At 40.1% G+C, this 26,371-nt stretch overlaps 1 protein-coding gene across 2 annotated transcripts in view; it reads left to right on the top strand.

The window, feature by feature from the left end:
• Positions 1-26,371, top strand: part of PLXDC2 (plexin domain containing 2) — a 259,764-nt gene that overhangs the window by 141,155 nt on the left and 92,238 nt on the right. For both annotated transcript variants that reach the window (XM_066198866.1, XM_066198875.1), the window contains exon 4: positions 1,421-1,490. In XM_066198866.1, the coding sequence (XP_066054963.1) occupies positions 1,421-1,490 (70 nt within the window). The remainder of the gene's footprint in view (positions 1-1,420; positions 1,491-26,371) is intronic.

Below are 26,371 nucleotides of genomic sequence, written 5' to 3' on the forward strand. Positions count from 1 at the left end.
TCACTTAAATGGAAAGAAAATCTAATTTAAAGTTACTGTAAGTCTTCAACTGCTAATTTCATGCTAAATAATTCTTTAAACAATTCTGTTGATGTAAGTATAATTCTTCCTGAGAGAAGAATCTGAAAATAATAAACACAGGACAGAAATATTGGTAGGGAAAATAAAGACAAAAGAGTACTTTTCATCTTCCTTCCTTCCCTCCTTTTTTAAAATGTGTGGACTGTTGCTCTTCCTTAAAGTGGAGTCATCAAAAGTTATGATTGAGGGACAGTCACCAACGACCTATCTTCACTCTTACTGTAGTAAATCCTCCAAAGGAAGGAATAATGGATGGCATGTTCATATTTAATATTTTGACCATTTTGGAAGACATGTGTTTTTCATGGCATATTATAATATATATATACAATATATATACATATTATATATATACCTATATTTTATATATACATTTAAAAAGTGAAAAGACTTTGCTGAAATTTCAGCAATCCTTTCTGCCATGACCACTGATTTATTCCGAGTTTAACCAGGTAGCTCACAAGGTGATAATTATGAGTTGCCACAATAATCATTGAGCTTTGGGAAAAGAATGGAAAAAGATAAAGCCATAGGCAGAGATGCAAAATCAGTTTGAATTTGAAAGTTGCTTTATGGTGAGCTTTAGTTGAGGAGAAGAGTTCCTTCCCCAAACTACAATTCTCTGCTATGACTTCAGCTGATAGAGGATAGTCACCCGTAGATAGATGGAGGAAAAAGACCCTTCAAAGTTTTCTTTATTTATTTTATTTTGCAATAAGTAGCTTAAGTAGAGTTTGTTACTGCTTCTGTTGAATATTTCTTTATACATCATTCCATCTCCTAGCTGACAGTATAGAGAGTTTAAGGAAATGGTGTCATATGGGTTCAATGGAGGAATTGCCTTCCAGTGACCAGCCTTCATCAGACAGGCACCCACGCAGCATCAGGTTATCAGGGACAGCACTTGAATCTGAAGGCTGCTGTGGCAGAGCAGCAGAAAGCCATCAGCCAAAGTAGCAGGCATCCTGAAAAACATAGGTATTGCTAAGGCTTTAGATATTGATGGGTCCTTTTAAGAAAGAGGGTAAAGTGACAGTTTTTTAAGGAGACACTCTACAAATCTTTTATTAATTTTATTCTTGTGATTGAGTTACTATGTCTGTTCATGTATTTTCTCTTCTGAAGTTTTCTGTTATAAAGATTCACTGTTGTAAGTGTTTAAGTGCTCCTCCGAATTCTTTACAGTTAGCTACTGGCAATTCCAAATTAAGAATAACAAGGCTCCAGTGAAAAATAAAAAGCAATAAAAGAGATATTTGAAGTAGATGACTGTTCATCTTTTTTTTCTCTTAATGTTCTGCTCAATATTGATATTATTTTCTGCTATTATTTCTTCCAGAGAGTGAATCTGTCCTTTGATTTTCCATTTTACGGACATTTTCTACGTGAAATTACTGTGGCAACTGGCGGTAAGTGGCTTTCTAACCATTTACTTTGAGTAAGATGAGAAGAGTTTCTTGCAGCTATTTAAAATACTTTTTTTTCCCCCTGCTTGCTTATGTCAAGAGATAAACTGCAGCTTTTATTTAGGAAATTTTCCTGTCGACAAAAAGAAAATCACAAAATATCAATATGATGAAAAACCTCCAGCAGTTTAAGTTGAACTCTTATAAACCCATCTCATTGTAAGACTTTACAGCATTAATCCTTTTCTGTTTAGATATTTCCCTCAGAACTCAGGTGTACGTGTGTTGAGCAGTTGCACTGGAGATGAGAGTGCTGGAGCCAGAACAAGGAGGGAGGCAGGGTTTGACTGCATGAGGGGAGGGGATTTCCTGCCAAAAGATGAGAAGTGCTGCTAAAAGTACAGCAGGTGTCACCTGTAAGGCAAACTCATCACAGTGCATTGTCATGGTGTGGTACAGCCTCTGAAAATATGGCCTTCCTCTCCTCTTTCCGTGAGAGAAGTGGGGTGAGAAGGGAGGTAGGGCCAGCTCAAGCTCCCAGTCTGGCAACTCTGGAAACCACTGATGGCTCATGGTTTGAGTTCTCCCTCCCACTGGTGCTGACTGCTGCTTGCACTGGTCTCCTGCACTGGGAACAGCCATCAGCTCCTTCTGTTCCCCTCCTACTCCACCTCCTTGAAAGGCAATTTGATTCTAATGAGACAAGGAAAAGGAGATGATGTGGAAGACAACAAATGAGAAAAAGGAGGCGAAGGAGTAATAGTAAAAAATGAAAACAGCGAGGCAAAAGGCAGCACCATGGAGAGGACACCCAGAAGATCCTTTGGTCATTGAACATGTCCAGCAAGTTCGCGGATCCTGGCTGGTGGTGCTCAGCCTAGAGATGTGACAGGACAAGCAGGCAGAAATAGGAGCCACCATCATCAGGAACAATTCTGTCCTGTCCCTGGTCAAAGTTTCTCCTTCTCTTACTGCAGGGGTCCAGGCAGACACCATCAGGGGATATCCGTGTCCCAATGGAGCCCTGAATGGAGGGGTTATGACTAAAAGATTAGGGTAGAACTGCAGCCAGTGTCTCAACAAGAGTGGGAACTGGAACAGAGGTTCCTGTCATGCTACCCATCAGGATCTTCATTTTGCTACCAAAGTAGAAAACAAGTGATGGACAAAGGTGAATAAAGGCTTATATTAAAGGTTGATTTGCAGTAGAATGATAAAAAAAGGATGTAGAATTATGAAGTGACTCCAGTATCAGTTTTCTCTTCTTGATCAGCAATGACATTTTGATGCTGATTTGGATCAGATGAGCCAAGAACCACTGATTTTGAGATTTGTCTGATTTCCATTCTGCTTCACTGTTAGTTTCATTCTGATGCTTGATCATCAATGCCTAGTTGAGTATTCCTTATTAGAGGAGTTGCATTTCAAGGGGTGCCAAAATCAAGCATGTGACCTGTGTAGCAAGAAAGGATGGGATAGATCCTGCAAAGCTAAAACAGCAATGAGGGGACAGGGTTCATCCTCTAAATCTCCCATTACTCTTACTGCTGTGCTTGGTTCCTTAAAATTTCACAAAGTTCACACTCTCCAAGTAATTATTTTTGTGTGATTATTCTGCTGAGCCTTCCCGTTTAATGGAAGTCCTGAATTTTTACTACTTTTACCACTTTCACTAATACGCTGCTCTGACCAGTTTCTCCATCAGATCCAGAAGTCTTGGAAGGAAAGTTAATCTTGTGAGGTGAACTGTACAGTAGAAATTTGTGAGGTACATTTTTTTTTCCTTTTGATACAGAGTAACTGGGGAATTTAAGTGATTTTGTCTTTTGTTTTCTTTTTTTTAAAAAAAGAATGTAAAAATGACTGCAGCTCTGCAGGATTCTTTTCTCTTGCTCTTAATGGAACACTGTCTTTTTTTCTGCTACATTTTAACTAAATAAAATATTGTTGCTGTAAATATATCTATAGATTATTGTCAAGCTAAAAATGACTTTAAAATCAGTCCTTTTAATGTACACCATTGACATTAGCACAGAGATATTTCTGTATTTCATCGACATTTCCATGATTTTTCCACCTCAAAATTAAGTATGAAAAAGATCTAGCTAATGATAGATTTTAAAATGCTCAGTAACTCTAAGTCATTCTGTCAGTCCAAGATAAGATGCAACCTTTACTACAACTGTAAGCCTCTTAAACTCATCTAGCAGGAAAAGAAAGGTTTATTTCTCTACTAACTCTCTAAAAGTGTTTTGATTCGGATATATTTGCAAATTTTGTTGCTAGGCTAAGCATCACACTTCATGACCAATGATTTATGATAACAAAAGATGAGTACTGATTAAATATCTGTGCTTCATATAATCTGTGGTCTGCTATTTCTTAGTAACCAAGATTTTGCAATGGCATTACTATTATTAGAGACCTGGAATACCTCCAGAGGTTTTTCTAAGATCAAAAGAATGACAAAGTTAATGTGTACAGAACTCCCACATGACAGATGTCCACTTCCTGGACAGCAGGATATTATTGATTATGCTAATGGCAACAATACAAACTGGTTTTTACATCCAAATCATAAATTAAATAACATTCTTAATAGGAAAGTCGAGGACAATGGCACATTAAATCCCTGTCACAATAAAAACATCTACCCCAATGGTTTCTGCCATTCTTGATGGAGTGTTCACTGTGGTGTAGTAGGGTTCCCAAATTACTTAGGAGAATTTGGAATCACTGTGATTTAAAGCTCAACTTTTTTTCTCTTTAGCTAATATTTATTTCCTTTTCCAAATAATTTTGATGAGCTGATTGTGTTTAACTAAGAAAAGGAAGAATGGGGAGTGAAAATCAATAGTTTGAGGGTTTTATTCACTGTTGTCTTAGTTTGTATTTGAAAAGTCCATATATTATTGTAGGAATTATTTATTAGAGTTGAAATATTATTAACAAAATTAGTAACTGTTTCTTTGCTATACAAACATTTCTCTATATATAGTTCTCAAACAAGAATTTTGGTTTTTGTGAAGCTTTCTCAAGTGTGTGGCCTACGGCCAAAAATGTGATTATTTTTGAAAAAACGCACTTGTGAGATAGCAAGTCATGTTGTGCATGCCAGGAGCTGAGTATATGAAATCTGCTTGTTGCCTGTCACTGACACCCCTTATGGAGCTCAGTGGAGCCGGGAAAACCCTCACTTGTTACATCTCTCCATGCAGTACCATAACCCTTCTCATGGGTGTCCTTGAAGATGTGTGACCCCACATCCTATTCAACATGCTGCAAAATTCATTGCTGGCTCTATTAATTTTCCATGTTCATGGTAGCAAGCCCCTCTTGTATATTCCCTGTGGGTTTGGGGTTTTTTTGTTTGTTTGTTTGTTTTGTTAAGAAGTCTCTAATTTTTAGTGCAATTTTATATCAGATACTGTAAGTTATTTAGGGTGGATTTTTTTTTTCTTTTGTGGCATTTTTCATTGACATTAAATTTCTCTGTGGTATTGCAGAGAGCAAGAAAGGCATTTCTGTGCAAGCACTGCCCAGCATTAATCAAACATAACAACAGTAGAAATTTAATTGACTAGATGGTTACATTTTTAGATTTATAATGCTGAGTATTGAGACATTTTGCCAGCTAGTATGAAGAAGGCTCCAGAAATGTCCACCTACCCTGTGTAATAGCAAATTGCTGAAGTTGAAGCAAGCAGCTGAATTTTTAAATATTGTATTAAATTCTGGTGAGGTAATATTTGGTGAATCATCTTTCACTAGAGGAATATTCCAGATGGAGGAATTGTTTGAAATAATTCTTATGGTGAGGATGCTGCCTGAGCATTTCTACCACTGTCAATCAGACAAGTACCAAACAAAGAAATAAAAAGCCAACCTAGCAGTAAATCGTAGTGTAATCAAATTAAAGTTGATAATTTTCTAAAACAGAAATCAGGAACTCTTTGTATGATTATTACTTCCTAAGGCCAGATCTCATGCTTAAAAATACTTGTATTTATGGAGGAGATTCCAAAGAGACTTGTGCTTCCAAGACTCGCACAGCTTTTCATCAAAACTACAACTGTCCTTCGCTCTATTGATAAGAACACAAGCATTGAAAATACTGAGCTAATTTTTGTACTGAAACCTGATGTTATTGGATCTTGCGTTGAGGAGCAGCTGTGAGGTACGCGAACATGGTTCCTAAACCCTGACTAGTTAGGATAACTGATTCAAAGTAATCTTTCATTCTCATGAGGAATCACGCTTACTTCAATATCAAATTCTTTTTAAGTATACATATGACTTGTGGGAAAGTAGCAGAGGCAAAATATCTCTGGTTAGCAAGCTAGCTGGTTAACTGCTTAAAAGCTGAAGTTTTATACAAAGATAACACTTTAAATTTCCATTTGGACATTGAATGTGTATATTTTGTTATGGAATTCTGTTCAGTTTTACTGTTTTCAGTGTAGCAGGATGGACATGAAAAATAATTACGGAAGTGTGGAGAATTCTAATACAATTTCCATCACATTTTGCAGTACTTTCAAGGAAAATGGATCAATGACAGAGAGAGAGAGAATGCTGTGGGGAAGGAATAAAGCCTGATATTGCACTGTCTCAGCCCTATCTTTCTGTGTTGGCACACAGAGCAATACCCCTGAGCAGGAGGGAAGCTTGTCCTAGCTGGTGGTGCTATGGAAAGAGAAAGGACTATGGGCTCAGGACCTGAGCTTGTTAAGAGTGAGGATTTGCAGCCTGCAGAATGTCTATGCTAATGAATTATTTTCCCGGCATCTCATGCATTTATTTTCTTAGACTTCCAAACCAATGAATAGGAAGAGTGAAATTTAACTGGCTCTTCAAATTATCTGTGTCCTGAGTGGAGCATTTTATTGGAGTCTGTCAGAAATTTAGTGAGGTTTTTCTGGCTGTTCCTGCTGCTCTGAACCTTTCAGCACAGGAGCCAGCAGGAGATGTGTTCATCACTTAATGAAGAGTTCTTTGACAACCCAAACTGCCCTATGGGCAACATCTGTTAAATGGCAAAGGTGATACAAAGCAGAGTGAAACACAGTGTTTCCAGCAAAAATTAGTGCCTCAGATTAGCTTTTGTCTTTTGCAGGGGATTACACTTGTCATAACCAGTGGGCAGCTCACTCTGAAGGGACTGTGGAGGTCTGGTTTTTGACTAGCTCACAGAATTCCCTTCATTTACGTTGTCTTTTTCTGATGTCTTATAGTGCCATGCAGTTATAACAAAATTTTTTCTCCCTGTAAAGCTTCCTTGTCTGTAATTCCTGTGTCAAGTGTCCTGGGAATACCCCTCCTGTCTTTGTAAGGGACTAACTACTCCCTGGAAACTCTACTTTGCCTACCTTTTCTTGGTGAACCCTTACAACCCTTTCCATTCCCACACTAACACTTTATCTTTACAAATTGGATCAGAAGCACATAGGGCAAAGAGAATGATAAGCTTTAGGGGAAAGAAAAATAAAAGCATTCCATATGCCTTGACATTACTCTGATCATCATATATCAAGGCATTTGCCAACTTTGTTATGGTGATGGGCAGTAGTGGTACTGAAGTGGTAACGGCTTAAAATGAGCATATTTGTGGTTTTGTAAGACTCTGTTTCATAGAATAACAGATAACTAGCCAAAGTATTTGTCCACATGTATTGCCAAATAAACATTAAACAAAATTAAATAACTTTGCAGAAAAGAATAATAAATTAAATTATTTAATGTTAAGGCAGAGAGCCTTCAGGGTAGCTGAAAACCACTCCACTGAACTCTGGGAAGGTGTTAGGTATAGACTATGTCTAAAATGGATCCATAACTTTTTATAGTATAATTTTTTAATAAACATTTATCTTATGCTTAGCCTTTATGGTAGCATTCAAAGTCTCAATAATATTATGCTATTACCTCATAGTAAAGATTTTTAATGCTTGACAAGTCTTTATTTTCTCCAGCTACTACAAAATACAATGGTTTTTTTGGTTTGGCACATGCTTATGAGTTTTAAAAAAAAAAAGTTTCAATACATTTCTGCCTATAGCTTCTAATTAAAAGAGGAAATTCTCGATGAAAAGTGGGAAACAACACCTTTTGATGCTGTAAGACAGCAGTTCATAAAAATTATGGGTAAGTGTGGAATTCCTACACCAAATGAAATGTGGTCAGTTCATAAATCCTGTAAGATTTGTAAAGTAGTACTTGGACATATCTATTTCATAAAGCCAAAATTAAGATCAAGATAATATTTGGTTACAAAATTTTTCAAAAAATTGAGTCATTCCAAGCATAGGGTATTTGGAGACCATTCAGGCTGGGAACTGTAAAAAATTCAGCTCAGAGTTAATATTAATTATTAAACATAAAGACTGCTATAAGTTACATTATTTCTAATAAGAAGTGGGTTTTAGTTTGAATTCTGTCCAAATATTATTGAAAGTTTTCCTTTCTGAAAAAGTTTATTTCTAACTCTGACAAAAGTTAGTTTTTCCTGGTTTCCTTAGTGTTTGGGTTTAAGTTTTTTTTAATGTGTTGAATTCCTACTAATATCAACATTATTCCCAAAGGGCAGTAAAATCTTTTCAGTCACTTGGTCCCATGGGCATCTTAATAAAGGCTCTTTTCCTTGAACTTTTAGGGGAAACCTATTTTACATCTCAAATCAGGCAGCTGTAAATGCAGTTTTATAATCGGATGTGAAATCCTGTATAATGTGTGATGCTATTGCTACCTACTACCCCATAGCACCAGGTACCATTGATGATTACTCAAAAAATCCAGGGAACTGAGGGCTTCATTCTCGTTGTCATGTCATCCTCCATATCTATAAAGGTCACACATTTGTATTCTTGTTCTAGAATACTTACAAAATTCATATTGTTCTGCTGAAATCTGGCACCTGCACTGACTGATCAATTGGCTTCCTTAAGAAATGACTGTTAAAACAAATGTTCATAGAAATTATATCCTGATCCTATTGCTATCAAAATGAGCTGTAAAGCTCCTTAGATTGCCACAGGGTGCTTCGCTAATTGTCTGCACCTCATGTCAGGACAGCTCTCCATTTCTGCAAGCAGCGGAGTGATTACAAGAGCACTGAGCAGGTGACTTCCTCGTTCTCATTAGCCATGCAGGTTTAGGGTGGGGCTTTCCTCCAGTGAGCAGCAGGGTGATTAAAAGAGGGCTCTAGGGAGCGTGGCACGTCTGTGAGGTCATGGCACGACAGTTTGCATAGGCAGGGTTGCAGGTTTCCTCATGCCAGCGGGGTTTTTATTTTGTTGTGTTTTGGTTGATTGATGTTGTGTTGTGTTGTGGTTGGGTGGTTTGGGTTTTATCTGTTAGTAATGGTTTTTACACAATCTAAAACTGCAGCTAGTAAAAGTGTATATAGCCAAACAGAACCCTCCAAAAAGAATGTGTCTGTCCAGACCCCTTCCTGTGCAGAGTGTTTGAGCTCTCAGTGGTACCAGGGACGTTGCAGAAGAAGCCTGTCTGCAGTGTGAACTGGTGAATGATCTCCTTTCACTGGTGGCCAAGCTTAGGGAGGAAGTTGAAAGACTAAGGAGTATTAGGGAAAGTGAAAGGGAAATAGATTGGTGGAGTTCCACCCTTCCATCCTTGAGGGAGGCCCACCAGTCAGTCACTCCCCTTCATCCACCAGGTGCCCTCCTACTGTCCACCAGTCCTACTGCCTGTCGCTGTCAGGCAGTAGGAGGACCTGCTGCCTAAAGGAGAGTGGAAAGGGGTCCCTACTGGGGGAGGTAATAAAAATTCCTCCTGTCCCCCATCACCTACCCAGGTGCTACTTCAGAATAGGTATGAGGTTCTGGATCTAGAGGGTTAGCCAGATGACATAGAAGAAAATTATCTGCCCAGAGAGGCTCCCAATTACACTTTGTCTGTCAGATGGACCACCACCTCTAATATTAAAAAGAAAAGAAGGGTAATCATAGTGGGTGACTCCCTTCTGAGGGGAACAGAGGGCCCCATTTGTTGACCGGACCCATCCCACAGGGAGGTCTTCAGCCTCCCTGGGGCTTGAGTATGTGATATTACCAAGAGACTTCCTGGGCTGATTCAGCCCTCTGATTGTTACCCACTGCTGATACTCCAGGCTGGCAGTGATAAGATTAAAAACAGGAGCATCAGGGCAATTAAGATGGACTTTAGGGCGCTGGGTCAAATGGTTGATAGGACAGGAGCACAAGTAGTGTTCTGCTCAGTCCCTTTGGTGGCAGAGAAAAACAATGGAAGGAATAGGAGACCCCACATTATCAACAAGTGGCTCAAGGGTTGGTGTCATCGGCAGAATTTTGGGTTCTTTGACCATGGGGCAACTTTCATGGCACCTGGCCTGCTGGAACTGGATGGGCTCCAGCTCTCTGTTAAGGGCAGAAGGATTTTAGCTCATGAACTGGTAGAACTCATTGAGAGGGCTTTAAAATAGGTTTGAAGGGGGGAGTGGATGCAGCTGGGCTGTCTGGAAGCAGACCCAAGGGTAATAAGCCTGAGCTAGGGGTGAAATCAGTAGCTGAGCTGAGGTACACGTACATTAATGCACACAGCATGGGCAACAAACAAGAAGAGCTGGAGGCCGTGGTACAGCAGTAAAGCTATGATGTAGTTGCCATCATGGAACCATGGTGGGACAACTCCCATAGCTGGAGCACTTCACTGATTAGCTACAAGCTCTTCAGAAGAGATGGGAAAGAGAGAAGAGATGGAGGGGTGTTTTTCATGCCATGGATATTGAAACTAATGACAGTGAAGTTGAATGCCTGTGGGTAATGCCAGTGGCATCCTGGCCTGTGTCAGGAATAGAGTGGCCAGCAGGACCAGGGAGGTCATTCTTCCCCTGTACTCTGCACTGGTGAGGCCACACCTTGAGTGCTGTGTCCAGTTCTGGCCCCTCAGTTTAGGGAGGACGTTGAGACGCTTGAGTGCATCCTGAGGAGGCAACGAGGCTGGTGAGGGGCTTGGAGCACAAGCCCTGTGAGGAACAACTGAGGGAGCTGGGGTTGTTTAGCCTGGAGAAAAGGAGACTCAGAGGTGACCTTATCACTCTCTACAACTTCCTGAAAGGTGGTTGTAGTCATATGGGGGTTGGTCTCTTTCTCCAGGCAGCAACTGAAGAATGAGAGGCCACAGTCTTAAGTTGTGCCAAGGGAAATTACAGGAAATTAGGGAAAACCTTTTTACAGAAAGGGTGATAAAATACTTGAGTTGTTTGCCCAGGGAGGGGGGGGAGTTATCATCCCTGGATGTGTTTAAAAAAAAGATTGGATGTGGCACTCAGTGCCATGGTTTAGTTGAGGTGTTAGGGCATGGATTGGACTTGGTGATCTGAAGGTCTCTCCCAACCTAGTGATTCTGTGCTCTGTTAAAACATGGCCTGCAATGGCAGGAAGCAGCAACACTCAACACTGCTCCTCTCTGAAGTCATGGAGTATGTTTACAAGTTGTAGCAGAGCAGCACTCAATGGGAAAAGTGTCACAGTCTGTTTAGTTGGTTTTTTTTCACTCTGCATGGGTAGCATTAGGTGCAAAAGAAGAGAGTAATATGGGCAAGGTTTTTGCCTGTGTAGATAGAGTACCTTTAATTCTGTCAGGAAAAGAAATTGGAAATACTGTATTTGGAAGTACTCATCAGCTACAATATCAATTCAGCTAAGTGATGTTTTTAAAGCTATAGGTAAGAGTCCTATCCAGTTAATAATTTTTGTTCTATCAGTGAAGGGGTCTTACTCCATTTTTATGCTGTGCATTTTATTACCTTAAACACAACTCCAACAGCTCACAGGATGATGTGTATCAAGGTGTTTAAGCTAGTGCAATGTTAGTACAACAGTTAGGTATTTATTCTATATTACCTTTGTTACTTTATCTGTGTTGCATTAGCTCTAGTATCTTTAACATGATGTATCAATATGTGGTATAGTGCCATCCAAAAAGTTAATTAATAACAAAAACAAGTTGCAATAATATTACAATTCTAAAGTCTTGAAACAATGTTGTAATTTGTATTTGAAATATTTTGGAAAACCATATTTCTTGCCCCAATGTTTTGCTTCAGACTTACCTATTTTTGGGCCACTTGCAGTAGGTCCAAAGCAATTACAGCAAGTGACAATACACTTGATTTCCAGCTGCATTAGTAAGTGTGGAATTTCTGCTTGTTGTGCTATAAGCAACTTGTTGTTATCAAAAAGAAAAGTTTGGAAGCTTACACAGGATTAATTAAAATCAATGAAGGACTTAAAAGTGAACACTGAAATTATTCCTGGAGAAATATAATTAACAAAGTAAGTTGGATCCTCAAATGGCCCCAGATCAGCCCACAGAGACCCAGTGCGAGCCCTCACTGATGAGGAAGCCAGAAATATTTTGTGAGAGCTAAAACAAGGCAGCAACAAAATACTATCCTGCTGGAATCATCCTACAGACAGCACAGGTTCACATCAAGAGGCTATGTAGTTACTTAGTTTTACATGTCACCAGCATCATTATTTAAAAAGTAAATATATTTTCTCTTTCTTCTTGCAGTTGAGTTCCTGCATTGTTGTATCCAAAGCCACAAACCACCTCTAATTTCCATTTCCTGTCTGTATCTCTAACTGTTGAATAGTATGAAATACTGTGAACATGAATGCATGAATAAATCTATGTGAGGCTTTTTTATATTCATTACTTCAGATGAAGTATTCTAATTTCACTACTTGGGATCTGTCAAGTAAAATTCTGCACGTGGAATTTCTTTTGCATCTCTGACAGTACAGGGAGTACAGATTTTCATAATATCTTTAGTGCAATGGTCATATGTTGTCTGTCCATGTCAACCCATCCCTGACTCCTAGAGAGTCTTAGAAAAGCAAATGCTGCTTTTCTTGAAACGTGTTTTGCATGAGCAATAGTTGCAAAATAGAATGCATGCAAGTGTTGTCTGAGCCACATTATGAAAAATCAGTTGCCCGTTGCCAGCCTCTTCATTATATCATCATTCCTTCCTTGGCAACCACCTTCTCAAGTCAGTCCTTGGTAAATTCATTACTTTTGAAAATTGTTCAGATTCGTATCTATCTGTTTTCTGAAGCCAAAGCCTTTGAAATAAATAGATTCCCATGGATCTTTGTCAGTTTTCAATTGAGATTTTAATTTTTTCACTTGCTTCTCACTCCTCCTTACAGTCTTGGCCTTGGCTACATTCACACCCTTCCCCCTTTCCTTCTGTCAATGTTGTCACTGGGCTGTGGCATCCCCAGTCTTTGAGCTTTTTCATGCATATGCCTGTTGCTGAGGAGATGGTTCCAGGTGTGAGCAGTGGAAAGAAGCATTTAGGGCTAAATTTCTTTTAAAATCATAGGAAAGAATTCACCAGAGGTTTATGGAGGTTTTCTTTGCCATGGCTTAAAGTCATAATTTTGTCAAAAAGCATAAATTTAATGACAAGACATTTCAGGAAAATCAGTAAAAAAATAAAAAATGTTTTTGTTGTTTTAATGGAAAGCTTACCTCAAAACTAAATTTGTTTTCACATGTTTTAGTTCCATTTACTTTTAGGAGCCTCATCGTGCACCAATACGTTGCAGTGACTATTCTAGACAGGACTGTTATTTTAGAACTATTACCACTAGGCTGTAATATTGTAACAATTTCACATGTTCTGTGTGTCATTTTGTCGGTGATGCTACATCAGCCTGGAAAAGCAGCTTGGTGACATGTCTTTCTAGTATGTTTTCAGGAAATGATAAGGTAGCCGGAATGACTAGCATGGGGTTCTTACCCTCCCTCACTCACCAGTGCTGGTCTCAAGTCTTAGGTAGGGGATAAATAGACATCTCCATAAAGGGCCATCTGTACAAATTCTGCTTCTCCTTCAAGTATTTGTGTGTTCAATACTGCCTTGTCTTGCCAGAGACAACATTGGTATAACTCTTCAGTCAGGGTCTGCCCTGCAATTCATGTTAGAAGTGTTTTATCTTCACCCATTACTGTACTGAAAAATCTGTGCAGGCTGAAGTGTAGCCTATAACTCTGATTTTAACCAACCTGAAAAAAGGAAAGCCAGACTCTATAAACTGCGTCATGACCCATGATGCCTGGGGCTGCTTACCTAGAAAAATCTTTTTGCAGCTATTTGCTCAAGTAGAAATGGTGACTTTTTGACTCCAAACTGCCTCACGTGGCAGTCTGGTACGTGCCTGCACATCTGAGAGCAGAGAGAGTCTAAAGGCTGTTGAAGAGAGCATGAATGGTGACTGTTTTAAGAATCAAAGGGCTTAACTGGCTTGCTAAAAATAAACGTTTGTCAAAGAAATAAATGCTTATTAATTTAATAACTTGAAGGGCTATAGCTGCAATATTCTTAAATCCTGAGCTGAATGACAGTAGATGTGTGATTTCATATATCTCACTTGTTAGATGCAAGTGACGCCAAATAAAACAAGGCGTTATTTGGCAATGACTTAATAGGGCAATAAAAGTCATCAGCCCGTTCTTTTTTAACTGCAGTTTATGTTCTGCTTTGATTTCCTGCCTAATGTGGAGGAGACATGAAATATAACAGAATAAAAATATCTATGGAGCATTCGCTAAGAGTTTTAAGCTCCATGTCTCTCAATCCTATACACTAAAATAAGTATTTTCTTTCTTTCAAGTAGATTTCTATGTAGTGTAATTGGGCGGTCATACAGATATGAGTGAATTTTACTTTCTGATTACTGCCCCCTTGTTTCTACCTCTCTCACAATTGCATCAGAACTAATTTTTTGGGGAAAAATTCTGTTTCTTAGTTGACAATCTGAATTTATCCCCCAAGAGGTGCACTGTAAGTCATTAGACCCAGAGCCTTTTGAGCCTCCTTCATTTTCAAAGCACTTATTGTGTGAATTTTATACCTCCTTTCCGATCTGAATAATACACTCCTACCTGTGCCTACTGCTCTGAGCTGTACCTGTTTTCAAGTGTCAGAGCAAGGTTAGGACAGCAGTGGCAGAGCTTACTTTGATTATAAAAATCTATGTCCACTTTTTCAGAAAAAAACACCTTCAGGCCTGTTTTGAAGCAAGTTTTGTTCTTAGTCATCATGCTAAATTATTGGTTTCTTTAACTGGATTCTTTGGAGGACACATGCTTGCACTGCCCATAAATGTCCAGCCAGAAGATTGATTAGGTACATGAATATTTCTCTTTACAAATATTTCTCTTTAAGAAGAGTTTCGGAATTTTTACAAATGCTTTTTTTTTTTTTTTTGTGCTTATTCAGCTGTAGCATTTACAACAATTTTATTTGTTAATTTCAACTCCTAGTATGAACATGGACTTCTGATAACACAGAGACGAGAAAGTTGTGCATTCAGCTGTGAAAATGTTCAAGGAATACCATTTGACATTACTTCATATGTATTCACTCAAAAAATATTGAAAAAATTTTGTGTAGCAGCTTGCATCCTCTGGTACTTCTCAGAACTCATAGTACTTTAAAATCTAGCCAATTGCCAATTGCAAAATACATTTACTTCAATTTTTATAAATATGATTTTTCATCTATTTCCATTGTGGGAGGAGGGAACAGAGCGGATTTTTTATGAGGCATTCAGCTGGTTTTACCCTACATGAAGAGGAACTTGAGCAATTCTTAGCAAATATGCTCTGGGCATTTGGAAGGTGTGGTTGGGGTCATTTAAATGCTGTTTTCACTGCTAGCTGTCTTTGGTTTATTCTATCATCACTGGCATTTATTGAGGAATCACAACTTTGCTTCAAACACAAATGGAACACAAATAATATCGATTCATAATACACATCTTAAAAGACTGAGACTGACAGTGCAAGTGTCAATTATTCCACTAGGTTAAATTACATTTTATGCAGACCAGAAAAGAATGGTATAATGTGCATTTTCTGTGGTAAATTATGTATTTGGTTTACTGTGAAATAGTAATAATTTTTAAAAGTAGACAAATATTAGTTTAGTGTCCTTTATCCGTAAAGAATATATATATTTTAAAATCCAGGTAAGGGCAAGTCTTTAGTTTGGAGACTTTCCTGTATATTTTCAGAAACTTAACCTATTTCTATTGCATATGCTTGTTAAGACTAGCGAGAGGAAGAATATGAATTATCAAGAATCTAATATGATGTTTTCTTTTCACAGGTATTGAAAATACTTACCATTCAAGCAAAAAATAAGAACTGGCTAGGCAGTCAAGAATATTCTTAAATATTTCTGAGGTTGTTTTGAAGTGTAGCACTGTTGACATTTTGTTTTCTTTTAAATGTAGTCATTTTGGCAGGCAGTATTATGGATATTAAAGGTCAGTTCCACTCACAAAAGCACATTAAACTTATCAGATATTTGAAAACTAATCAGGCATGGTTTGTATTCAGTGCTATCCATTTAGATGTCTGGTTTTTTTCTGATATATTTACAGTTTTATATTTTTACGTTGTAGTCAAGTTACCAGGATGCCACAGTCATGTAGGTTTCCCTAGTTTTGTTTCTGGATGTTTTCTTGTGAAATGAAATGTAAGCACCATTACAAACTTGCAGCTCCTCTTAGTTCACTCAGATTCTGCTGTTTGCATCTTCTAGAAAAGGCTGTTCCATGAGAAAGGCCATTTCAGCCTTGCACCTTTAGATGAGGATCACTGAAATTGAGGACAAATTGTAGCTTCTGTCCCTTTCATAGTGCTTGGGAAGTGTGGTCTTGTTGACGTGGTCACATGAAATTAGTCATCTATTAGAGGCACTTCTTGGTCTTGCAAAGCCAATTGCCATGGGTGACTGTTTTAAAACCATTCTTTACACAGTCCAAATATAGATTTGGTTTATTTCTTTCTTTCTTTTTTTTTTTTTTCTTCAGAAGAACTACTACAGTGGTTTAGATATAGAAGGAAGGACTGAGGATTCCAGCTTTAGAATGCAGAGCTACTGTCTTTTGCTACCAAAGGCCTAGCATTACCAAGACATGGTCCCACTTGGAGAAATTTCTAAAATGAGTTCTCCCCTATTGGTGATGCTGTCTCTGTGACAGACAGTTGGGTGGTCAGAAGGCTCTATAGGCTCCATTGGTGTCTTTTTGCTGGGTGCATACTGACTTCTCTGTGTTCTCCAGCACTGCTGTATCATTGCCCTCAGCAGGCAGTTGGCTCCCATGGACAAGTCAGCAGCTTTGCCCACTGCAGAGCAAGCACGAGCACAGTGTTGGTGGGCAGCTCATTGGTGCAATTTAATGCATTACTGTCTGATTAATGTTCCCATTAATTGCACCGCTCCAGAGCAGCTGTGCTGGAGGAGAACAGTGGCTGTGTCTCAACAATTAACCTGTGCATTCTGATATTATGGCAAATTACTTTATCATCTCAATACATTAATATAAATTTGGGACAGTGTGAAAACACATTCTGTTCAGCAGGCAGTCAGCTTGTTCTTTAAGCCAAGGAGCTGAAAGTGCATTTATTGGACTGCAATGTGAAGCAGGTGAGCTCAAAAGATAACAATGTACTAGAAGAAGCTGCTATGTAAGGAGCAGCAGAAAGGAGAGCACACTTTGAATATGTTTACAGAGATCTTGTCATCTCATCACTATTTTCTGTGGCAGACTAGCACTGCTATTAACATTTTGACTTTAAATAATCTAACATCATTCCATCAGTGTGTTTGGGAATATTTTTAAATTTTATTTTATATTTTTTTTATTACTTTTTCTTTTTTTCTTTGAGGCAGGGAGACTATCTTTAAACTAATGTCCCTAGCTTCCAATCAACTGTGAAACTGTGCACTTAAAAAACCCAATTTTTAGTTATGACTTAAGAGGTCAGTCAAAAGACAAATATTTTGTCCTCATATTTTTCCGTGCATGTAAGTATTACCATGCCTTCTTTGCTCTCATATTTTTGGAGTAATGAGACAAATCCTGGCATGACAGAAATTGTTAACTTGGTGAAACCCCGTTCTCCTCAGCAAGCCAGTTTGAAAAAAAAAAAAAAAAAAGGGGGGGGGGGGGGGGGGGGGGGGAGGTTCATTTCTTCCTAAAGATAGTGACCTGTGTGGGTTCAGTGTGTCCTGAGAAGCCTGCCTGGCCCTAGTATTGAATGACCATCCTGTGTGGAAAGAGGCAATAGCTGATTCCAATAGATAGCCTGTGTCCTGACATAGCTTAAATAATATTACTGATATTATTTGTGAATAAAATTCACAAATAATTTTACTGATCTGGTTACTTTTTGCAGAGGGAAATAAAAAGGAAAAAATACACAATGCAATAATTTCTGGAAATATGGGGAAATGCATCTGATCATGCATATCCTTGTATGTATCTGTTTATGTGACATCGAGATTATGAAAAATGCAAATTACTTGTTTAAATTGCTCCAAATTCATGATAATCAGAGGTATAAATCCATTTTAAGAGATTTATAATTGTTGTTGTATGACTAGACAGAAAAGTCACGTTACCAGATTGCTTCAGGTCCTAAAACTATCATGAAAATTTTCTGAGTTTTCTACTGAAACATTATTTTGTCTTCTATGCAGTTTTCCAACAATAATTATGATTTTAGTTGCACCTTTAAGTCTGTTTGTGTTCTTTGATGAAATTTCTTGTAGATTTTCCTCTGCATGGTCATGGGTGTCTAGTTCGTTTTGCTGTCTGGAAGTAGGAGCAAAGGCAGTGATCAATTCACTAGCTTTTCAAAAACTGTTGTTTTCTCTTTTGAATTTAAACATGGGTGTCTCTGGCTTCTTCTTGCTTTTTATCCTTTATTTTTCCACATTAAATTTTAATTTCACAAAGATGAATCAATTAATACACTCTTGATCCTGTTCTATTCATCTCTAACATCTTGTCCCATTGATAGTCTCAGGGCTTCAACCTGATTTGTCTCTTCCTGTCTCTATTCACATTGTTGTCTTCTTGCTGTTACTTTGGCTTCTTCTGTGTATTGCTTCTGTGTAAGAATGCTTCCACTCAGGAGGCACTTTCTGCCTATATTTCAGCATATTCTCAAACTTTAAAATGGCGGCTTAAACAACCTTTTAGCTGAAACTCGACATTGTACCCTCAAAATCTTTAGGAGAGTCTCTATTGACTTTGGGAAGACTGGGAATCAATATGTGATGCAGTTCAGCCTCACCCTCTTTTTGTCTCCCATCATTAACTGACACTGAAAGCTGCTGGATGGTGGAGCAATTCCGTTTATGGCATGCTTCTGGGAAATAAAGACCTGGACTGCTAATTGTGAACTCGGCATAGGACAACCATATAAATAAGCAGAGAAATTTTGAGCATATCAGATAGAGAAGGACCTTCAGAGATCACTGCATCCAACCATATGCTAAGTTAATCTTGCCTAAAGTAATTATTCCTTTGGTGTTTTTAAAGTATATAATCTAGGTGGGCAAATTTTGAAACAAGTATGAGTTGCAATAAAATTTGCAATAAGGTACTTAAGTTTTAAGTATTTCCAGTAGTATTAGGAAGGTAGTACAGAGAATTTACTTAAAATAGGGACCAAGGAAATTCACTAGTGAGTTTCAATGGTATGTGAAAAAGAATTTTGCAACGTGAATTCAGCAAACCCTGGGCTGCCTGTAGGCATCTCTTCTTCATAAATATTCATCTGACCTTCCGGTTCAGCTGCAGTCAGAGGGTAGAAGCCCTTGTAGATTCAGTGAAGCAAGTCAGATCATGGTCATGGGAGACAAGGACCTATTACATCCCTGTTGCCCTTTGTTCCACCTAATTTCTATAGGCAGGAACTTCTTTAACCATTAAAGTCATCTTCATGTTATTGGCCTAATCCATTATTTTCATTTTAATCAGATGTTATATGTTCCTTAGATAAAATATCAGAGCTGAGGACAGCTGAATGAAGCTCTTTCCATAAACACAGGAATTTTCAGGTGATTTGTTTTGACTTATTTAAAAAGAAACCAAAGTTCTGCCATTTGCTACAGTTATTCTGAGCATATGTTTACTGGTGCTTACCATATAAAGATCTAAAGCCTCACTGCTTCCCTGACTGACTTCATGAAAGCAAACATGCATGAAGTATTTTTCCTTTCACCTCATCAAGAAAAAGAATGCTTTAAAAGCAGCAGCCTATAAAACCGTTTTGTATCACAACCCTTAAGCAGGTTATAGCCCAGTGGTTTCACAGCTATAAATCTGCAGAAGAAACAAATAAAAGGCTGCCTCTGTAATGAGTGCGTGGAACAAACTTTAGGGAGATATTGAGTAGAAGAATCTCATTTATAGGAGCTGATTGATATCCATGGAAAACTTCTCAACCTTGCAAGAAGGTTGAGAAAATAAAATAACTATAAGAAAAGTTACTGACTAGGACTCAGTACACTGTTATCAGTTAACTAGATGATTAAAGGGAAAGGAGCATTTAGATTTGGCTCCGCCTTTAACCCATCAACAAATTGAACATTGTCTGTATAAATTTGTAATGAAACGTGCATTTTTGTGGGAAAAGTTTCCATGGTAACACAGCAGAAAATCAATAAAAGCATTGTGGTGTGATCTAAACACTGCCTCACCTTCAGGTAAAGTTTGAAGCAGTATGAAAACAGTATAGTTGTCAGCCAACTGCAGATACTTTGTCTAATTCAGCCAGGTGCTTAATTTTTTTCAAGGATTACTCTAATTTCATCCTGTAAAACTGCCCTATTCTATAACTGTAGTTTCTCCAGCAGTTCAGTTTAAGAATTAAATTGTTTTGCCCCGTAGGGCAGGTGATAACAAGTAGTGAGGTAGTAAACACAAAGGACCGTGACTGGACCAGTTTAGCAGGTCTGCCAGTGTTTTAATGACTTTGATCCTCATTAAATATTCTGTTTCTTAGTATATCAAGTTGATCTCATTACACTGCTGAGGTTGGAAAGGGAATTCATTAAATGCTCATTTGTGCTTTTTGAGGCAGAAAAAGCTTTTTTCTTATTAGTCTGGAAATTAATGAATATGTCACAAAATACACATGTGATAGCCTTGCATGAATTTGCCTTTGGTCAGTCATAGAGAAGGTTATTTTTACACCTAAAAGTATCACAGGACACAGAGGCATTGAGGTTGAAAGGGACCTCTAGAGGTCATCAAATCCTAGGCAGGGCCACGTGCAGCCAGCTCTCTACAGCAGTGGCCACAGAGCTTTTGAATATCTCCATGGATGAATAGTCCACAGTGTCTCTGGGCAACCACTGCAGAGTCACCCTCACAGAAAATATTTCTTTCTGATATTCAGAACGGCCACACCTTGTGTGTTTCAGTTTGTGACCACTGCCGCTTGTCCTGTCACCAGGCACCAATGAGAATGGCCTGGCTCCTTTTTTTTTTTACACCCTCCCTTCAGGTATTTATCGACCTTGATGGAATCCACCTCAAGCCTCCTGTTCTCTTAGCTAAACAGCCCCCTAAACATTTTTGCTGGAGTATCCTCACTGGAGTGTCCTTCACTGAACTCTCACCCATCATTCCACATCTCTGTGTTGGTGGGAATCCTTTTTGTGGGGTTTCTATGACACTGCCAAAAATTCTGTGAAGTATGCAGGCTGCATAACACAGATGATTGTTAAAATCAAGAGTTGCTCTGTTAGGTACAGAATCCCTTGCCCTAATCTTTTCACAAAAAAATCCCTCAGTTAGAAATAGTTAAAATTAAGCAATCAAATTCAGAAAAACAATTAAATTTCCTACAGAGTCGGTTGCAGAACAGAATTCCAACCTGGCAAACAGAAAGCCTGTTTAATGGGGAAAGACACAAAGTATTGGTAACGTGCAGCCTTGAGAAACCAGAGAGGACTTGATTGCAAAGACCAGTTCAAGTGCCTCAGGAAAGAACTGCTCAGATTATGGAGGATGGGAAAAAGTACTTTGAATTGTGATGTGTTGAGAATTGACAGTGAAAGGAAAACTTATCTCTGAGCAGAAGCAGATCAGTAGCAGTGAAAAGTCAAGATGAAATACTCAATATATGCAACTTAGTGAGTAGTACCCTGCAAAGGGCTTATTCTGCAACACTGGTATCTTGAATTCCTTTCTTCATTAGCAGTCAGAGGAAGAAAAAGCAGGAAGAACTTTGGTAAATCCTGCCAACTTTTATTAAGGTATCAAAAATCAGCTGAGTACTTTCTCTTCTGGCATCTCATTCAGAAAACATTTGACTGACTATGCATAAGATTAAAGGGCACAGATCCAGTAGGGAGTTGTGCCCAAGAACTGCATGAATTAGATAAGCCAAATATTTTGTGCCATGTTCTTTCTGTGAAGTCAATTTTGCTAAATTTTACTAACTGTTTACAACAAATGTGGAGATTTTGCCAAGGACTCCCTATGAACACAACACGAACAATTCAGCTTACCGTATAAAATTTAGACATAGTTGTGTTATGAAAATAAAGCATTAGTTCAGACCAAATTTACCTGTGGTAACAGCTAGTGAAATTTGATCTTTTTTGTTGTTGTTGTTTTTTGTTTTGGTTTGGTTTTTGTTTTGGTTTGTTTTGTTGTTTGTTTGGTATGGATTTTGTTGCTGTTGTTGTTTTGTCTTGGTTTATCTTGGTTTGGTTGGTATTTTTTTTGAAAGGAGGTTTGGGTTTTTTGGGTTTTTTTGGGGGGCGGGGAGGAGTGAGGGGAGGTGGATTTTCTTGTTTCATGTTTAATTGAGACCTGGAAAACTGTGCTCGAGGTATACCAAATTTTTTCACTGATTAAAATAGATTTCATTAGAACTTTCTTCCTAACACGTGAAAGGACAACTTGTGAATTACGTTTCACATTACTAACTTAATGGAAGCTCAGCAATATTAGAGTAGGATTTGTGTGTACTCTGTCAAGACAGATGTTTTTCTAAAGATCACATCCATCAGGTCTAAAGTTGTTCCTGAGTTTGGATGATCCGTTGTAGTAGTTTGAAGGCAAAACAAATGAGAGGCTCTAAGTCAGAAATACAATTTAATAGGAAAGAAAAAGGAAAGAAAGTAAAATAAAATAGATGCAATAATACAAAAGACCACTGACAGAGTTAGAATACAACCTGAGCGGAGTGATGGAAGCAGTCCAGATGAGGTGGTCTTTCTGAAGCAGTGATCCTGTAGAAAGGTCTGGTAGCTCGGGTCCTCTGGGAATCCAGTGGGTAAGCGCCCCTCTGGTGTTCAGAGTCTCAGCTTATATCCAGGCTGGAATGCTTGGTTTCTCCCTCTGGGCGGAGCATCCCACAATGGGATGGTGAGTCATGTGATAAGGCCTGATGGGCCCATTAACAGGAGGTAGTCCAGGAGGGGGTTATCTGTGAGCTGTGTAGCAAAGGTGCTGATGGCCCATTAACAGAAGATAAGCCAGAGTGGAGGAGGCAGGGAGCACTGCCTCACCTGGTTTCAACAGTTCATGAAGATGGTGATAGAATATACTTCAACCCAGGACATTATCCACCCCTTATTCTATTACCATCTACATCATCCCAAATCAATACCTTCCTTAAACTACACACACACACACATATATATATAATGAAATCCTACACACAGTTCTCACTTAAAATAAGGTCTCCTTGTGGTACACAGTGGGTGTCCCCATCCTTTTGCATCACCCACCAAGTGTAACCAGGTCCTTGTGCAAAGACAACCCCACGGATGGGTTTGCTCTTGCCCGAGGTGGGATTAATCCAAACAGTCTTTCCTAACATACCTCTCATGTGTACCACAGGGACCCTATCTCCATTCACTGTATGCAAGGATTCAGACTGGGCAGGACCAGCTCGATTGATGGACCTTCGGGTATTGACCATCCAGGTGGCCTTCGCTAAGTTCTGTTCCCAATTTTTGAAGGTCTCTCCACCAAGTGCCTTAAGGGTAGTTTTAAGCAGTCCATTGCAGCGTTCCACCTTCTCGGCAGCTGGTGCATGGTATGGGATATGGTATATCCATTCGATTCCGTGTTCTCTGGCCCAAGTGCTTATGAGGCCATTCTTGAAATGAGTCTCGTTGTCTGACTCAATTCTCTCAGGGGTGCCATGTCTCCACAGGACCTGCTTTTCCAGGCCCAAGATGGTGTTCCGGGCAGTAGCATGAGGCACAGGGTAGGTCTCCAGCCATCCAGTGGTTGCTTCTACCATGGTGAGCACGTAGCGCTTGCCTTGGCGGGTTTGGGGAAGGGTGATGTAGTCAATTTGCTAGGCTTCCCCATACCTATACTTTGACCATCGTCCGCCATACCACAGAGGCTTCACTTGCTTGGCCTGTTTGATCGCAGCACAGGTCTCGCAGTCATGGATAGCCTGGGAGATGCTGTCCATAGTAATGTCCACCTCTCGGTCACGAGCTCATCGATATGTTGCATCTCTCCCTTGATGACCAGAGGCATCATGAGCCCAACGAGCTAGGAACAATTCTCTTTTGTGCTGCCAGTCTAGATCAACCTGAGATACTTTCACCTTGGCAGCTCGATCCACCTGCTCGTTGTTGTGATGTTCTTCATTAGCCCGACTCTTGGGTACATGCGCATCTACGTGTCGAACCTTTACGGTCAGCCTTTCTACTCGGGTGGCGATGTCCTGCCAAATCTCAGCAGCCCAGATGGGTTTCCCTCTGCGCTGCCAGTTGGCCTTTCTCCAGCGGTCTAGCCATCTCCACAGAGCATTAGCTACCATCCATGAGTCAGTGTAGAGATAGAGCCTTGGCCACTTCTCTCGTTCAGCAATATCCAAAGCCAGCTGGACAGCTTTAAGCTCTGCGACCTGACTCGATCTACCTTCTCCCTCGGTAGCCTGTGCAACTCGTCGTGTGGGGCTCCATACAGCAGCTTTCCATTTCCGGTTAGCACTTACAATTCGGCAGGAACCGTCGGTGAAAAGGGCATATCGTCTTTCACTCTCCGGTAGCTCGTTATATGGTGGGGCTTCCTCGGCCCGTGTCACTTGCTCTTCCTCTTCTTCAGAGGATAATCTAAAGGTCTCACCTTCAGGTCAGTTTGTTATAATTTCCAGAATCCCAGGGCGATTCAGGTTTCCAATACGGGCGCGCTGCGTGATCAGGGCGATCTATTTGCTCCACGTGGTGTCGGTGGCGTGATGTGTGGTAGGAACCTTTCCTTTGAACATCCACCCCAGCACTGGTAGTCGAGGTGCCAGAAGCAGCTGTGCTTCAGTACCAATCACTTCTGAGGCAGCTTGGACTCTTTCATAGGCGGCTAAGATTTCTTTCTTTGTGGGAGTGTAGTTGGCTTCAGATCTTCTGTAGCTTCGGCTCCAGAATCTCAGTGGTCGTCTCCGAGTCTCACTCGGCACCTTCTGCCAAAGGCTCCATGACAGACCGTGGCTCCCGGCTGCAGAGTAAAGCACATTCTTCACCTCTGATCCCGTCCTGACTGGGCCAAGGGCTACCGCATGAGCGATTTCCTGCTTGATCTGGGCGAAAGCTTGCTGCTGTTCTGGGCCCCAGTGGAAATCGTTCTTCTTGCGGGTAACCAGGTAGAGAGGGCTCACGATTTGGCTATACTCGGGAATGTGCATCCTCCAGAAGCCTATGGCACCTAGGAAAGCTTGTGTTTCTTTCTTGTTGGTCGGTGGAGACATTGCAGTGATTTTATTGATGACTTCAGTGGGAATCTGACGCCGTCCATCTTGCCACTTCACTCCTAGAAACTGGATCTCTCAAGCAGGTCCCTTGACTTTGCTCCTCTTGATGGCGAAGCCGGCCTTCAGGAGAATCTGAATGATCTTCTCTCCCTTCTCAAAGACTTCTGTTGCAGTGTTTTCCTACACGATAATGTTGTCAATGTATTGCAGGTGTTCTGGAGCCTCACCCTTTTCCAGTGCAGCTTGGATCAGTCCATGGCAAATGGTGGGACTGTGCTTCCACCCCTGGGGCAGTCGGTTCCAGGTGTACTGCACGCCCCTCCAGGTGAAGGCAAACTGAGGCTTGCATTCTGCTGCCAGAGGAATGGAGAAAAAGGCATTTGCAATATCAATGGTCGCATACCATTTTGCTGCCTTGGATTCTAGCTCATACTGAAGCTCCAACATGTCTGGTACGGCAGCGCTCAGTGGTGGTGTGACTTCATTCAGGCCACGGTAATCCACCGTCAGTCTCCATTCTCCACTGGACTTACGCACGGGCCATATAGGGCTATTAAAGGGTGAACGAGCCTTGCTTACCACCCCTTGGCTCTCCAGCTCACGAATCATCTTATGGATGGGGACCACAGAGTCTCTGTCGGTGCGATATTGCCTACGGTGCACTGTTGCTCGGGCAATCGGCACCTGTTGTTCTTCAACTTTCAGTAGTTCCACAGCAGAGGGGTCGTCTGAGAGTCCAGGCAAGGTACTCAGTTGTCTGATGCCTTCTGTCTCTAGAGCAGCTATGCCAAAAACCCAGCGGTATCCTCTTGGGTCTTTGAAATACCCATTTCTGAGATAGTCTATGCCCAAAATGCATGGGGCCTCTGGACCAGTCACAATGGGGTGTTTCTGCCATTCTTTCCCAGTTAGACTTACTTCAGCTTCCAGTACAGTCAGCTCCTGGGATCCTCCTGTCACCCCAGAAATGGAAATGGGTTCTGCTCCCACATACTTTGATGGCATCAGAGTACACTGAGCACCGGTATCAACCAGAGCCGTATATCTTTGTGGGTCAGATGTTCCAGGCCATCGGATCCACACAGTCTAGTAGATCCGATTGCCCCTTTCCTCTACCTGGCTAGAGGCAGGGCCCCCCTATTCTTGGTCATGGCATACATTGCTCTTTTCTTGTAAATATGTTTCTGAGGTTCCTTCAAGAGGATCAGTCATATCATCATTCCTGTACTGTCTGGAGTTCTGTGCACGAGAGACCGGAGCAACATTGATTCTAGATGGGCTCTTTGTGGTAGGTGTTT

This window comes from Chamaea fasciata, unplaced genomic scaffold (assembly GCF_029207755.1).
Source record: "Chamaea fasciata isolate MVZ Bird 193981 ecotype frontalis unplaced genomic scaffold, bChaFas1.0.hap1 SCAF_1, whole genome shotgun sequence".
NCBI lineage: Eukaryota > Metazoa > Chordata > Aves > Passeriformes > Sylviidae > Chamaea > Chamaea fasciata.